Source organism: Lepidochelys kempii, chromosome 13, assembly GCF_965140265.1.
Source record: "Lepidochelys kempii isolate rLepKem1 chromosome 13, rLepKem1.hap2, whole genome shotgun sequence".
Lineage (NCBI taxonomy): Eukaryota > Metazoa > Chordata > Testudines > Cheloniidae > Lepidochelys > Lepidochelys kempii.
Genome location: NC_133268.1, coordinates 38374439 through 38390072, shown reverse-complemented (window position 1 = coordinate 38390072; position 15634 = coordinate 38374439). Strand labels below are relative to the sequence as shown.

The 15634-nt window shown below is 53.7% G+C and overlaps 1 protein-coding gene across 1 annotated transcript; it reads left to right on the top strand.

The window, feature by feature from the left end:
* Window positions 1-4920: 4920 nt before the first annotated feature.
* On the top strand, window positions 4921-15111 carry LOC140896791 (uncharacterized). Its single transcript, XM_073308816.1, has 3 exons — window positions 4921-4982; window positions 5078-5502; window positions 14749-15111. Exons 1-3 carry the CDS (start codon window positions 4937-4939, stop codon window positions 15109-15111), a joined length of 834 nt encoding a protein of 277 aa, XP_073164917.1. The 5' UTR covers window positions 4921-4936.
* Window positions 15112-15634: the final 523 nt, after the last annotated feature.

Here is a 15634-nt window from a genome sequence, read left to right as displayed (position 1 = left end):
ACAGAGAAGTCAGATGAATTACCCAGGAAGCATTGACAACAAAAGCATTTTAAAAAATTGGGATGGCAGCGGAAAGGCCATTTTGGGGTGTGGAAATCACGTCTAGAAGTTTCCCCTGCATTGCCTGGGGTCAGGATCAGCCTCTTCCCCTTTAGACTTTGCATTCCCACATCCCAGCATCATTAAATGAGATCTTTCCCTTGCAGCAGAGGTGCAGCTCTGGGTGTGACCAGCATGGTGCGCTGCTTCCCAGTGGAATGGAATTCTACCATTGCCAAGATCTGGCCAGGAAAGTCCCGGGGGAAAAGAAGCAGAGAGTTGGTTGTACAGCAACCTGTGTGCGAAATTCTAACAATTTACTCATGTCCTGTCACACCATTTCCAGCTCTGCAGGGTGTCAGGGAGAGTAATAATATTTTTACTGAAAGGACAGGAACAAAGCTTTTTAGACCCCTCTTTGGAAGATTAAATGCCCTTGTATAGCAATGTGATCTCAAAGGAACAACAACTTTATAACTACAATAAGAAACACAATCGCTCACAATTATGGTGAAGGGGACCAGTACAAGAACCTAATCTAGAACATAGGAACAGCCATGCTGGGTCAGATCATTAGTCTATCAAACCCAGTATCCTGTCTTCCAACAGTGGATAATGCCAGATCCTTCAGAAGGAATGAAGAGAACAGGGCAATGTGTGTGGTGGTCCATACACTGTAGTTCAGACCCAGTTTCTGACAGTCAGAGACAATGGGAGCTGCAGAGTTGGCACTCAGGGAGGGGGCCAAGCGCGGAGACTTCCTGCCTCCCCCTTAAGGGCCACAGAGACATGCTGGCCACTTCCCTGAGCAGCACAGGGCCAGGGCAGGTGGGAAGCCTGCCTTAGCCCTGCAGTGTTGCCAGACTTTTAACATGAAGGAGGTGCTGGGAGGGAGGGGGAGGAGTCGATCAGCGGGGCCCATGGACCTCCTGGGGTACCCTCAGGGACACCCAGGGGTCCATGGATGCCAGTTTAAGAAATGCCGATATAGACCATCCCTGACAGGTGCCTGTCTAACCTGCTCTTAAACATCTCCAATGATGGAGATTCCACAACCTCCCTAGGCAATTTATTCCAGTGCTTAACCACCCTGACAGTTAGGAAGTTTTTCCTAACGTCCAACTTAAACCTCCCTTGCTGCAATTAAACCCATTGCTTCTTGTCCCATCCTCCAAGGTTAAGAAGAACAATTTGTCTCACTCCTCCTTGTTACAACCCTTTATGTACTTGAAAACTGTTATCATTTCCCCTCTGTCATCTCTTCTCCAAATAAACAAATCCAATTTTTTTCAATTTCCCTCATACATCATGTTTTCTAGTCCTTTAATCATTTTTCTTGCTCTTCTCTGGACTTTCTCCAATTTGTCCACATCTTTCCTGAAATGTGGCGCCCAGAACTGGACACAATACTCCAGTTGAGGCCTAATCAGCGCAGAGTAGAGCGGAAGAATTACTTCTCATGTCTTGCTTACAATACTCCTGCTAATACATCCCAGAATGATGATTGCTAATACATCCCAGAATGATGTTGCACAGACTAATATTTAGTTTGTGGTCCACCATGACCCCCAGATCCCTTTCCGTAGTACTCCTTCCTAGGCAGTCATTTCCTATTTTGTATGTGTGGAACGGATGGGTTCCTTCCTAAATGGAGTACTTTGCATTTGTCATTATTGAATTTCATTCTGTTTACTTCAGATAATTTCTCCAGTTTGTCCAGATCATTTTGAATTTTAATCCTATCCTCCAAAGCACTTGCAACCCCTCCCAGACTGGTATCATCAACAGACTTTATAAATGTACTCTGTATGCCATTATCTAAATCATTGATGAAGATATTGAACAGAATCGGACCCAGAACTTATCCCTGTGGGACCCCACTCATTATGCCCTTCCAGCATGACTGTGAACCACTGATAATTGCTCTCTGGGAACGGTTTTCCAACCAGTTTTGTACCCACCTTACATTTCCCTAGTTTGTTAATGAGAAGGTCATTTGAGACAGTATCAAAAGCCTTACTAAAGTCAAGCTATACCATCTCTATCACTTCCCCCCATCCACAAGGCTAGTTACCCTGTCAAAGAAAGCTATCAGGTTGGGTTGACACAATTTGTTCCTGACAAATCCATGCTGACTGTAACTTATCACCTTATTAAATTTTAGATGTTTGCAAATTGATTACTTAATTATTTGCTCCATTATCTTTCTGGGTACAGAAGTTAAGCTGACTGGTCTGTAATTCCCCGAGCTGTCCTTATTTCCCTTTTTATAGATGGACTCTATAATTGCCCTTTTCCAGTCTTCTGAAATCTCTCCTTTCTTCCATAACTTTTCAAAGATAATTGCTAATGGCTCAGATATCTCTTCAGTCAGCTTCTTCAGTATTCTAGGATTCCATCAGGCCCTGGTGACCTGTAGACATCTAATTTGTCTAAATAATTTTTAACTTGTTCTTTTCCTATTTTATCCTCTGATCCTACCTCATTTTCACTGGCATTCACTAGATTAGACGTCCAATCACCACCAACCTTCTAGATGAAAACGGAAACACAGAAATCATTAAGCACCTCTGACATTTCCACATTTTCTGTTATTATTCTCTCCCCCCCCCGCATTGAGTAATGGGCCTACCCTGTCCTTCATCTTCCTCTTGCTTCTAATGTATTCATAGAATGTTTTCTTGTTACCCTTTATATCTCTAGCTAATATGATCTCCTTTTGTGCCTTGGCCTTTCTAATTTTGTCCCTACATACTTGTTTTATTTGTTTATATTCATCCTTTGTAATTTTACCTAGTTTCCACTTTTTGTAGGACTCTTTCCTGATTTTTAGATCATTGAAGATCTCCTGGTTAAGCCTGTGTGGTCTCTTGCCATACTTCCTAGCTTTCCCACGCAGTGGGATAGATTGCTCCTTTGCCCTTAATAATGTCTCTTTGAAAAAACTGCCAGTTGTCTTCAGTTGTTTTTTTGCCTTAGACTTGCTTCCCATGGGATCTTACCTACCAACTCCCTGAGTTTGCTAAAGTCTGCCTTCTTGAAATCCATTGTCTTTATTGTGCTCTTCGCCCTTCTACCATTCCTTAGAAGTATGAACTCTACCATTTCATGATCGCTTTCACCCAAGCTACCTTCCACTTTCAAATTCTCAACCAGTTCCTCCCTATTTGTCAAAATAAAATCTAGAAAAGCCTCTCCCCTAATACATGTGCCCGCTCATTAACGAGAGAGAGAGAGAGAGAGAGAGAGAGAGATACATTCCCTGATCTGGAGACTGTATAATCCCTTTCCAGATGGGAATACTGATTAACTCTCCAACCATGGTTTCTTTCCCTCTCCCGCTCCCTCCATCTCTCTGTCTTGGTACCTTAATGGCCACTACCACTAATACCACTCCCATGCTACCCGAGCACCTTACCGTCTGGAACACACTGACGCTCAGGACATTTCTAGGAGGCTGGTCAGTCCATATTGAGAACTCAGGCACGGAGATACTGTGATTATGTATTTTTCTATATCAGGAAATTTTATGGCTTCCATCACGCTAGTATCTGAGCCTTAATCCTATCAATGTATTTCTCCTCACCACATCCCTGTGAGGCAGGGGATGCTGTTATTCCATTTGACAGATGGGGACAACCAGACTAAGTGACTTGCTCAGGAAAAGGGAAGTGAGTCAAAACAAGAGCCTGAAATTGTGGCCTGCAATTCTCTCCTGTTCCCCAAGAGGGCAGCACAGTGAACACGAACCATCAGTCGACCCAAAGAGGAGTTACCCGCGGGTTTAACAAAGTCACTGTGTCTGGACACAGGAGACAGGTGGAATGGGCTCTCTGAACCACCGAGGAACGCTAAGCGAGGACTGTAATATGGCCCGGGTTTCCGCTGGGGGTTGGAGAGGACCGGACACATCATAGAAATGATCCATTATGCAGCCATCGCTAGCGGCGCCACAGTGAAGATCGCACCAGGGATTTGTTTCGAAGCCGAATAATGAATCCAGGCTAAAATCCCCATTTATTCAGTTCAGCTTCAAAACTGCTGTGTCAGACCAGGCTTTGCAGTACAGCTCGTGGTGCCAATTCGAGCTTATTTCACCTAGAGACCCCCCCGCAGACACCCCAGCCCCCCACCCCAACTGACCCATCTCTAGCGCTGTAATGGAAGAACTCTGAGCTTCCTTAAAGTCACACATAATCTTCTGCCAAAGTATTGTTGGGGAATGGAAGATACTGGCCAACACTCTCCAGAAACTGAGCCCCTTGTCCTCGGAAATATACGAGTGAGATTTGCAAAGATGCCTAGGGGATCCGGAGCAGAAGTTCCAGGTAATGTAAGTTAATAGAGCCATCTAACAGCCTACCTAGCTGCGTACCTGTTCAGCCTACCAATAATCAACAATCAATAAACAGGCATGGTAATCAATAACTGTTGAGTTTGGGAAGTTTCAGGACAAGGCGTTTGGGGCTTTGAAACAAGGAAGCGCACCGCATCACTGGAGTCCCCGGGCCCAAAATTCGACTTCTTCAGCACCTCCTGCGTAAGGTTTACACGAGTCAATGAATTGACCCCAGAAACTGATGAGAGATACAGCAGCGCGGTGTGAGAGTTTAATTCACTATGGCTTTTTCTATGTTCCTCCTCTGCAGCAATCGAGCAAAGCGTGTGTGTGTGTGACACGCTCTGTCCAGGGTGGGCACAGAGAGGCAGAGGGCCCCCCACCCTGTCCTTTTTATCAGCTCTCTCTCTCTCTCCTTCCTGGGGCGCTCCCACGTTATGCAAATCCCCGCTCCGGGCTCTGGGTTGAAGTAGCGGCCCCGGGGCGCTCAGACCCGCCGTGTCCCCCAGGCGCTGAGCTGCCCCTTGCGAGCGCTTTGTTGTCCCCGCCTAGCGCACAATGAACTCTCTGCTCCTCCCCCTGCTCCTCCTGGCTCTGGCCCCGGGTGAGTGGCTGCGGGAGGCTGCGGGAGGCCGCGCTGATTTGGGGCGGGGGGGAGAGAAGGTGGGCTTGAATCTGACCGATCCCTGCTTTTCCCAGGTGTCCTGTCCCAGCTCCGGCTCCAGGAGTCCGGCCCCGGGGTGGTGAAGCCCGGAGAGACCCTCACACTCACCTGCACCGTCACCGGGGGCACCGTCACCAGCAGCTACTACTGGAACTGGGTACGGCAGGCTCCGGGCCAAGGGCTGGAGTGGATGGGATACTGGACCGGGAGCACAAGCTACAACCCGTCTCTCCAAGGCCGAATCACCATCACCGTGGATTCTTCCAACACCAAGTATTATCTGCGGCTGGGCTCGCTGACAGCTGCAGACACCGGCTCCTATTACTGCGCCAGACACAGTGACCCGGAGCACAGCAGGGACCCGTACAAAAAGGGGAAGCGGATTCAAAGCAGAGCAGAGAGGCCAGTTCGGCAGGGAGTGCTGAGTGCAGACCCGTCCCCGGCACACACACGGACCCTGGCAGGTTTCTGTCCCTCCGGCAGGGAGCAGCGGGAACACACCCACCCACCAACACACAGAAGATGTGTGAATGTGAAACCCCTGCTTAGAAATCACTATTCCCCGGGCCTGTCAGGCACCCGAAAAGAAGACATTTCTCCCAGCTTCTCCAGAAAAGACGCGCACACAGTGAGCTCACTATGGAAAACATACAGACAGTTGAATGTACCCAATTTCTCCGGACTCGCCTCGCCTTTGAGCTGCCAGAGAAATCATGGCAAACGCACGGACAAAACCCAGGTGTTCCCTCCCTTTCCAACGGCTGTCGGAGCGGGCAGGGAAAGACTCACGGAATTCAGAGCCACAAAATAATCGCACCGCGTGTCCGTTCCCCGTGTGTGTGTCACGGTGCGTGTTAGGTGTGCACCGGGAAGGCCACGGTCTTTGCCTTGGGAAGAGAGAGACAGGCGCGCGCACAGACACACGCGCGCCCGCGGGGCTGCCCCGTGTGAAAGGCGCCGCAGACGAAGGTGCAGCGTCCTCCCCAGCGTGGGCAGCAGCCGCTGCCCCGAGTCCCGCCAGCACCGCCCTTGGTGTGCACAGCCCGGAAGCTGCTCCGGCTCCCCACACCCCACTCCCGCCCCTTCCCTACAGCCGCTGGTCAGTCTCCGGGGCGGAAACCAGCCTTCCTCTCCCTGCAGCGGCGGTTCCGTCCTCATCCGGCCCTCCCGGGAGAGACCCACAGCTCGGGACATCTGCTGGGCATGGTCTGGATCCATGGCAGGTGCCCGGCGCGTGCTTGAGTAGCCCGTGCTCCAAGGGAGAGACACGCACTGATTTCCCGGGACTTTCACCCTCACACGTCGGGGGGAGTGTCTGACTCTCCGATCCACCCGAGAGCGCTCCCGGTCCCTCCTCTCAATATTTTATCCCTGCTGGATAAATCCGCATCTACATCCCTGGGCAAGCGGGGTCTCCAGTCCAGTGCCCTGCCCTCTGCACCCTCCTTCCTACCCTCGCAGCCACCTCCTGTCATTCCATGTGCGCTGAGCTGAGTGCCCGGTCTCTCTGGGGGGTAAAGGGGACCCCTGTCCCCGAGGGGACATCGCCATGTGTGACGATGTGACGCAGCAGGGTGCGGGGGAGTGCTGGCCTGGGAATGTGCCCTGGGGATGGGAGACCTGAGAGCCTGTCACCTGAGCCAGGAGGGGGAGGGGGAGGTGACACCTCTGCCCAGGAATGTGAAGACAGGCTGCAGGAGGGACCCTGCAGGTGGGTTTAGTTTCAGTTTGAGGCTGGGTGGAGGAACGCAGGGAACCCCAGGGCTGGGGTCGAAGCTCCCTGCTCCCCCAGAAGGACTTACTGAGGGGTCCTGGTTGTACCCACAAGCTCTGTTTTGGACTGTGTTTCTGTGGTCCAATAAACCTTCTGTTTTACTGGCTGGCTGAGAGTCTCAGTGGATCCCAGGAAGAGGGGTGCAGGGCCTGGACTCCCCCACACTCCGTGACAACTGGTGGCAGAGGTGGGATGTACTGCACCCCGTGAACGGAACTTCCTGCAGTAAGTGACTGGGGAGCAGTAAAACGAAGGGGGATTGATGGGGACCAGGTGTGCTGAAGATTCAGAGAGAGATGGTTTCAGGGGGCGGTTAACCCCTGGGAGTGTGTGACCAGAGAGAAGGACTTTTGCAGTAACAGGGTCCCTCGGGGGATTGCATTGAGCGGTCCCAGGGGTGGAGGAGTCTGCAGCTCGACCCTGGCAAAGAGGTGGTGATCTCAAGAAGGACTGGCATACGAGGGGTTTTTCCTGGAAAGCGTAGAAAGCTGCCCGGCCTGCGAGTGGCCAGCAGGGAGATGTACGCTAAACACCTTAAGAGTGACCTGGTGGAGCTGTGCAGGCAGAGGGGGCTGTGCATTGGGAGCTCCACCAAGGAACAGCTGATTGCCCAGTTGGAGGAGCGGGATCGCTTGGATGACCCGATCCCTGTCCCTGAGGGAAGCTGCCCGGTGGACGCAGCGTGGGCCCTGGGGCCTGACCGGGATGGGAGGGGTCAGACTGCTGCCGAGGACATCCCGAGACCCTTCCTACCTAGGCCTGGGGAAGGGGTTGAGGGAAGCTCAGTGAATACCGAGGGCACCCTGACCCCGGCAGCCAGCAGGGGATCCTCCCGGCAGAACTCCCCATCCCTGGAGTGGAGGCGGCTGGAATGGGAGAGGGAGATGAAAATGAGGGAGCTGGAGGATCATGAAAAACAACATCAACATGAACATCAGGAGAAGGAGAAACAAAGACAGCATGAACTGGAGCTGGCCAGGCTGAGGAGCAGTGGGGCCCTGGCTGCGGTGAGTGAGGGGGGACCCAAGACTGCAAGGAGCTTTGATAAGTGCTTCCTGGCCCAGCGGAAGGAGGGGGAGGACATAGATAGCTTCCTGACGGCCTTTGAGAATGCCTGCGAGATGCACAGGGTTGACCCTGCAGACAGGCTCCAGTTTCTCAACTTACTGGACCCCAAAGCCGTGGAGGTGTACAGCCGAATAAAAGGGCCAGAGGCAGGGGACTACAAACTGTTCAAACATGCCCTGCTCCGTGAGTTTGGGCTGACCCCCGAGATGTACCGGAGAAGGTTCTGTAGTCAGCATAAAACGCCTGAGGTCACCTACCTACAACTGGTCAACTGGATGCAGGGATATGCCCGCAAGTGGACAGCTGGGGCCCAAGCTAAAGAGGACCTGCTGGACCTAATCGTACTGGAGCAACTGTATGATCAGTGCCCTTCCGACCTGAGGCTGTGGCTGGTGGACAAAAAGCTCGAGAACCCCCAGCACGCAGGGCAGCTGGCCGACAAGTTTGTGAACAGTCGGTCGGGGGGTAGCCGGGAGGAGTCCCAAAAGAACAGCCCCCCCCCCCCCGATGCAGAGAGAGAGTCACCATGGGACCTCCCAGTGGGGAAATAGGGAGAACCCCCTCCGAACGGGAACGCCTGGCGTCGGGCCCCTCCAACCTGCTCTAGGGGACCAACGTGACCTGAGCTGCTATCACTGTGGCCAGAGAGGCCACGTACGGACCCAGTGCCCCAGGCTCAGGGACAGACTGAGCAGACCCAACCTACCCAGGGTTAACTGGGTAGGGACCCAGCTGGACGAGGGGCAGATGACCCAGGCAAGGGGTGCTGCCAGTTTACCACCTGCTCAGGAGGGAAGAGTACCCCCGGCCAGCCCCGCGAGAGGGCTGAATGCTCTGGTCTCAGGATGCTCGGTTTACAGGGTGGGCGCGGAGTTGTCCCTCCGGAGAGAGTGCCTTATTCCCTTGGAGGTGGATGGGAGGAAGGTCAATGGATACTGGGATACGGGCGCGGAGGTGACGCTGGCCCGGCCCGAGGTGGTGGCCCCAGATCAGGTGGAGCCCACCACCTACCTTACCCTGACAGTGGTGGGCGGGACCCCATTTAAGGTGCCTGTGGCAAGGGTACACCTGAAATGGGGGGCCAAGGAGGGCCCCAAGGATGTGAGGGTACACCACCATTTTCCCACTGAGGTTTTGATGGGAGGAGACCTAGAGGACTGGCCAAGCAACCCCCAGACCGCCCTGGTTGTGACCCGTAGCCAGAGCCGGCGAGGGGCACTGCACCCTGACCTTGGGGAGGGTACCACACCGGAGGCGCAGGACCCCCCTGGTGGGGAGGGAGGGCCGAGGGGCACGGCTCAGAGAGGCTGTGGCCTCAGACCCGGCCAATGGGAGGGAACCGGTCCCCATCCCTTCCCCAGCCGCTGAGTTCCAGGCCGAGTTGAGGAAAGATCCCTCCTTGCGAAAGCTCAGGGACCTGGCTGACCTCAGTGTGGTACGGACCATGAGGAGAGGCTGCCAGGAGAGGTTCCTGTGGGAGAAGGGGTTCCTGTACTGAGAATGGGCTCCCCCAGGGGAAGCAGAGTCCTGTGGGATCAGGAGGCAGCTGGTGGTCCCCCAGAAGTATCGCCGCAGGCTCCTGTACCTGGCCCATGACATCCCCCTCGCAGGGCACCAGGGAATCCGGCGCACCCGGCAGAGGTTGCTACAGAACTTTTACTGGCCCGGGGTCTTTACCACGGTCCGGCAGTATTGCCGATCCTGTGACCCCTGTCAGAGGGTGGGGAAGGCCCGGGACAAGGGGAAAGCGGCTTTGAGACCTTTGCCCATCACAGAGGAGCCTTTCCAGAAGGTGGCCATGGACATCGTGGGGCCTCTCAGCAAGACGACCCGGTCGGGGAAGAAATACATTCTGGTGGTGGTAGATTTTGCCACCCGCTACCCTGAGGCAGCGCCCTTAGCTTCCATTGAAGCAGACACCATGGCAGATGCACTCCTGACTATTTTCAGCCGAGTGGGGTTCCCCAAGGAAGTTTTGACAGACCAAGGCTCCAACTTCATGTCGGCCCTGCTCCGGTGCTTGTGGGAGAAATGTGGGGTCCGGCACTACTGGGCCTCAGCTTATCACCCCCAGTCCAATGGGCTGGTGGAGAGGTTCAATGGGACGCTGAAGATGATGCTGAAAACCTTTATGAACCAGCACCTGCAGGATTGGGACAAGTACTTACCGCACCTGCTGTTTGCGTACAGGGAGGTGCTCCAGGAGTCTACCGGATTTTCGCCTTTCGAACTGTTATATGGAAGGAGGGTGAGGGGCCCCCTGGACCTGATGAGAGACGAGTGGGAAGGGAAGGCCACTTCCGATGGAGAGTCAGTGGTGGAGTACGTCCTGATCTTCCGAGAGAAACTGGCTGAACTCATGGGCCTGGCCAGGGAGAATCTGGCCAGAGCCCAGAGGAAGCTGAAGGTCTGGTTTGACCGCACGGCCCGGGCCCGCGCCTACGCCACCGGGGATCAGGTGATGGTTCTCATCCCCGTGAGAAAGAGCAAACTACAGGCCGCCTGGGAGGGCCCTTTCAAGGTTGTCAAGCAGCTCAATGAGGTAAACTATGTGGTGGAGCTGTCGAACCGGGCGCACCACCGCCGGGTGTACCATGTGAATATGATGAAGCCATATTATGCCAGGGAGAATGTGGTGTTGGCCGTGTGTGGACATTGGGAGGAGCAGGGAGATGACCCTTTAGTAGATCTATTCCCTGGGACCAGAGCTGGTTCCCCCCTGGAAACAATTCCCCTCTCGGATCAGCTAACCCCTGCCCAGCAAGCTGAGGTCAGGGGGGTGCTGTGTCCGTACTGACAGCTGTTTTCTAACCAGCCTGGATGCACTAATCTGACTGTCCACCGGGTGCAGACGGGGTCGCACCCGCCGATAAGATGCTCCCCCTTCCAAGTCACAGGGAAAACTGCTCAGGACCTGGAAAGAGAGGTCCGGGACATGCTGGCTTTGGGAGTGATCCAGCAATCTGCCAGCCCTTGGGCCTCGCCGGTTGTGCTGGTCCCCAAAAAGGACAGGTCGGTCCGGTTCTGTGTGGACTATCAGAAGCTCAGTGCCATCACTGTATCTGATGCCTACCCCATGCCCAGGCCGGACGAGCTCCTAGACAAGCTGGGAGGAGCTCGATACCTTACCACCATGGACCTTACAAGGGCTACTGGCAAGTGCTGCTGGATGCAGATGCCCAGCTGAAATCAGCCTTTTTCACCCCTCTGGGGCTCTATGAGTTCCTGACCCTGCCTTTCGGCCTCAAGGGAGTTACCAGCCACCTTCCAGCACCTGGTGGACCAGTTACTGAGGGGGAAGGAGAGTTTTGCCGTGGCGTATATTGATGACATCTGTGTCTTTAGCCAGACCTGGGAGGACCATGTGTCCCAGGTTAAACAAGTGCTGGACCGACTCCAGGGGGCTGGGCTGACTGTAAAAGCGGAGAAGTGCAAGGTGGGGATGGCGGAAGTATCTTACCTGGGCCATTGGGTGAGGAGCGGCCGCCTAAAGCCGGAACCAGCCAAGGTGGAGGTGATCAGAGACTGGCCCGCTCCCCACATCAAAAAGCAGGTCCAAGCCTTTATTGGGATGGCAGGATACTACCGAAGATTTGTGCCCCACTTTAGCACCATAGCCACCCCCATCACTGAGCTATGCAAGAAGGGGAAGCCAGACAAGGTGGTCTGGACCGAGCAGTGCCAGGTGGCTTTCCGGGCACTGAAGGAGGCTCTGGTCAGTGGCCCAGTTCTGGCAAACCCAGACTTTGACAAGCCCTTTGTGGTGTTCACCTATGCCTCAGACACAGGACTGGGGGCAGTGTTAATGCAGGAGAATGAAAAGGGGAGACACACCCCATCGTGTACCTGAGCAAGAAGTTGCTACCCCGGGAGCAACACTACGCGGCCATCGAGAAGGAGTGCCTGGCCATGGTGTGGGCCCTCAAGAAACTAGAGCCCTATCTCTTCAGGCGACACTTCACCGTCTACTCCGACCACTCTCCCCTGACCTGGCTGCACCAGATGAAAGGAGCCAACGCCAAGCTCCTGAGGTGGAGCCTGCTCCTGCAGGATTACGACATGGACGTGGTCCACGTGAAGGGAAGGGCCAACCTGATAGCGGATGCGCTGTCCCGGAGAGGGGCCCCCGAACTTCCCCAGGTCACAGATCAGAGTGACCCCGCTCAGTTCAATCTCGAAGGGGGGAGAGATGTGACGATGTGACGCAGCAGGGAGGGGGGAGTGTTGACCTGGGAATGTGCCCTGGGGGTGGGAGACCTGAGAGCCTGTCACCTGAGCCAGGAGAGGGAGGTAACACCTCTGCCCAGGAATGTGAACAGAGGCTGCAGGAGACAGCCTGCGGGGGGGGGGTTAGTTTTGAGTTTGGGGCTGGGTGGAGGAACGCAGGAAACCCCAGGACTGGGGTCTAAGCTCCCTGCTCCCCCAGAAGGACTTACTGAGGGGTCCTGGGTGTACCCGCAAGCTCTGTTTTGGACTGTGTTCCTGTTGTCCAATAAACCTTCTGTTTTACTGGCTGGCTGAGAGTCTCAATGAATCCCAGGAAGAGGGGTGCAGGGCCTGGACTCCCCCACACTCCGTGACAGCAGGGAACCCCAAGGCTGGGGTCTAAGCTCCCTGCCCCCCAGAAAGCTCCCTGTCCCCCAGAAGGACTTGACTGAGGGGTCCTGGTTGTACCCACCAGCTCTGTTTCAGACTGTGTTCCTATTGTCCAATAAACCTTCCATTTTGCTGGCTGGCTGAGAGTCATGGTGAATCCCAGGAAGAGGGGTGCAGGGCCCTGACTTCCCCACACTCCATGACACTGGGTTAGAGCTGTTAAAGATCCAGGCCTCCATTTAGACAACAGAACTGAGCACAGCGTGTGGGTGCTGGGCTGCTGGGAAAATCTGACCCTAAAAGTCACACAGGCAGCTGCTACGTGCTGAGAAATTGCTACCCTCTGGCCCTTATTCAGGTGGCTAAATGGGAGCAGAGACTTCGGTAGATCTGGCCCCCAGTGTGGGTACTGAACCCTGGAACATCAGCCCTGGGATCTTCAGTGAATGTGGTTCCTTCAGTGGGTTAGAAGGTGGAGAACATAGGATCTCTCTCATGCCCAGGTTCAGGATCTGCCTGGTGAGTGGAGCAGACAGTGCCATGCAAAGGCTGAGTCTTCACTCAGTTACATACAGTGGGCTAGGACAGATCCAGGCCTATTTACCTAGAATTCTGGGACAGGGAAGTGGGACAAAACCTCAAGCGCCCCAGTGATGTGTAATACCTGGTAGCCAGCAATTCTGCCCTATCCACGGAGAGGGCAGCACAGTGAATATGAGCCAGTCCATCAAAAGAACCAAAAGACGTGTTACTAGGGGGTTTAAGTAAAGACACTGTGTCTGGACACAGGAGACAGGTGGAATGGGCTTTCTGACCCACCAAGGAACGAGAACTGCAGAGTGTAAAGCGGATCAGGGTTCCCTTGTGGGTTGGAAAGGACCCGAGACATCACAGTCATGCGGAGTTATTCAGCCGGCACTCCTGGCTTCCACAGTGAGGGTTGCACCATGGACGCTGTCTGAAGCAGAATAATAAATCCAGGCTAAGATCGCTGTATAGAGTCAGATGAGCTTCAAAATGGATGTGTCAGTTCAGATAACAGAGTAGAGATTGTGGGGCCAATCTGAAGTTATGTCAGCCAGCTATTTCCAAGATACACCCCTGCCCTGCTCCTCTGGATGACCCATCTCTAAACTTCGAGAGAGGAGGGAGAGGGAGAGGGTGAGGGAGAGGGAGAGGAGAGAGAGAGAGAGAGAGAGAGAGAGAGAGAGAGAGAGAGAGAGAGAGAGAGAGAGAGAGAGAGAGAGACCAAAACCCAACCTGGTCCATTTCCCTCTAGTGTATCTGTCACTGCAATCACAGCCCTTGTTCTGACGCAGCCCAGATAATACTAGATAATCTAGACAATATTTAGTCCTGCCTCGACTGCAGGGGACAGGAGTAGATGACCTCTCCTGGTCCCTTCCAGTCCTACGATTCTCTCATTCTACGACTCACACCCATTTCCCTCAATAAAGCTGTTTGTCAGTCTCTGGGGCAGAAACCAGCCTTCCTCTCCCTGCAGCTGCGGTTCCTTCTTCATCTGACACCCCCTGGAGAGACTCCCACCTCTTGATATCTCCTGGGCATTGTCTGTATCGATGGCTTACACACCCGGCACATTAGGAGTACCCCTGCTTCAAGGGAGAGACACGCATTGATTTCAATGGGCTTTCACCCTCAGACACGATGGGAATGGATGACTCTCCTCTCCCATCCACTAAACAGGATTCCCTGCAGAATGATCCCTCCCCCGGTAGTTTATCCCCAATGAGTGAACCTGTATGCAAATCCCTGACCCAGCGGTTGCTCCTGGATCCCAGACCAGTGTCCTGTTCTCTGCATCCACCTTCCTACCCTCACAGCAGCCATGTCCTGCCATGTGGGCTGAGCTGAGTGCACCGTCTGTCTGGGGTGTAAAGGAGACACCTGTTCCTGAGGGGACATCGCCATGTACTGAGCAATCACCCTTGTCATCTCTTATAGCCACCCTGGGGAACCCGCATGCAAATCCCTGCCCCAGGGGGTTCCTGTTTAAATCCAAACCCCTGGTTCTAGGAACCTCAGTTTCTCCCCAGACACAGAAGTGTCCGGTTCAGCCCGCTGGGGAGTTTTCCTCCTTCTTTGAAAGCGAGAATGAAATCTCTATTGCTTTTCCTTTCCCTATTCTCCACCCTCGTCTGTAAGTCTCTCTGGGAAAGTGGGGGAATTAGGGACACACACATATACATATTCAGTGACTAAATTATATCTGGATTTCTTTCCCTTTTCCCAGTTGTCCTCTCCCAGGTGCAGCTGCGACAATCCGGTTCTGCGATGCTGAAGCCCGGAGAGACCCTGACACTCACATGCACCATCTCGGGTCCATCCAGTGACACCCTCTCCAGTTCCTGCTGCTGGTGGACCTGGATCCGGCAGGAACCCGGGAAAGGGCTGGAATGGATGGGAGATGTATCCAAAGAAGGGACAACACACTATGCCCCGTCTCTCCAAAGCCGAGTCACCATCTCTGCAGAGCCTGCCAAGAACCAGTTCTCCCTGCAGCTCCGCTCCCCGGCAGCTGCAGACACCGCCAAGTATTACTGTGTTAGGAGACGCACAGTGACACAGAGCAAAGCGGGGAGTGGCCCAGAAAGGGGAAGCGGGCTCTGAAGAGTGCAGAAATGCCAGTTTAACAGGGAGTGTTGTTGACACATATGCACACATGTTCAGAGAGAGAGAATCGGGTAGGAACACCTTACCTACAGAACATATTAAAAATGAGAAATAAGGGAATTTCTCGCTATGCTATCCCCTACCCAGAACTAATGTCTGCTTCATGCCCCACAATATAAAGCGTTACCAATCTACTATGCTGCACAAATACAATCAAAATCTGCATATACCGACCTGTCACAGGAACTACATCAAACATGGGCATAAAATCTCCATCAACAAGGGCACAACTTTCCCGTTAAATATATCCAGGAAACTGGCAATCAGTCTCATTCTCATTGCACAGGAGAAGCTCCTTCCCATTTACACATTCATTCCTGTTTGCCAATTAGGAAAAGGGAAGTGAGTCAAAACACCAAGCGCCTGAAATTGTGGCCTGCAATTCTCTCCTGTTCCCCGAGAGGGCAGCACAGTGACCTTGAACCAGCCCATCAGTAGAACCAAAGACGTGTCACCAAAG

Coding starts and splice junctions, on each gene's coding strand:
- LOC140896791 (XM_073308816.1), top strand. CDS start 4,937: ATGAACTCTCTGCTCCTCCCCCTGCTCCTCCTGGCTCTGGCCCCGG. Junction 4,983..5,077: donor CCTCCTGGCTCTGGCCCCGG/GTGAGTGGCTGC, acceptor TGCTTTTCCCAG/GTGTCCTGTCCCAGCTCCGG. Junction 5,503..14,748: donor CGGCACACACACGGACCCTG/GCAGGTTTCTGT, acceptor GTCCTCTCCCAG/GTGCAGCTGCGACAATCCGG.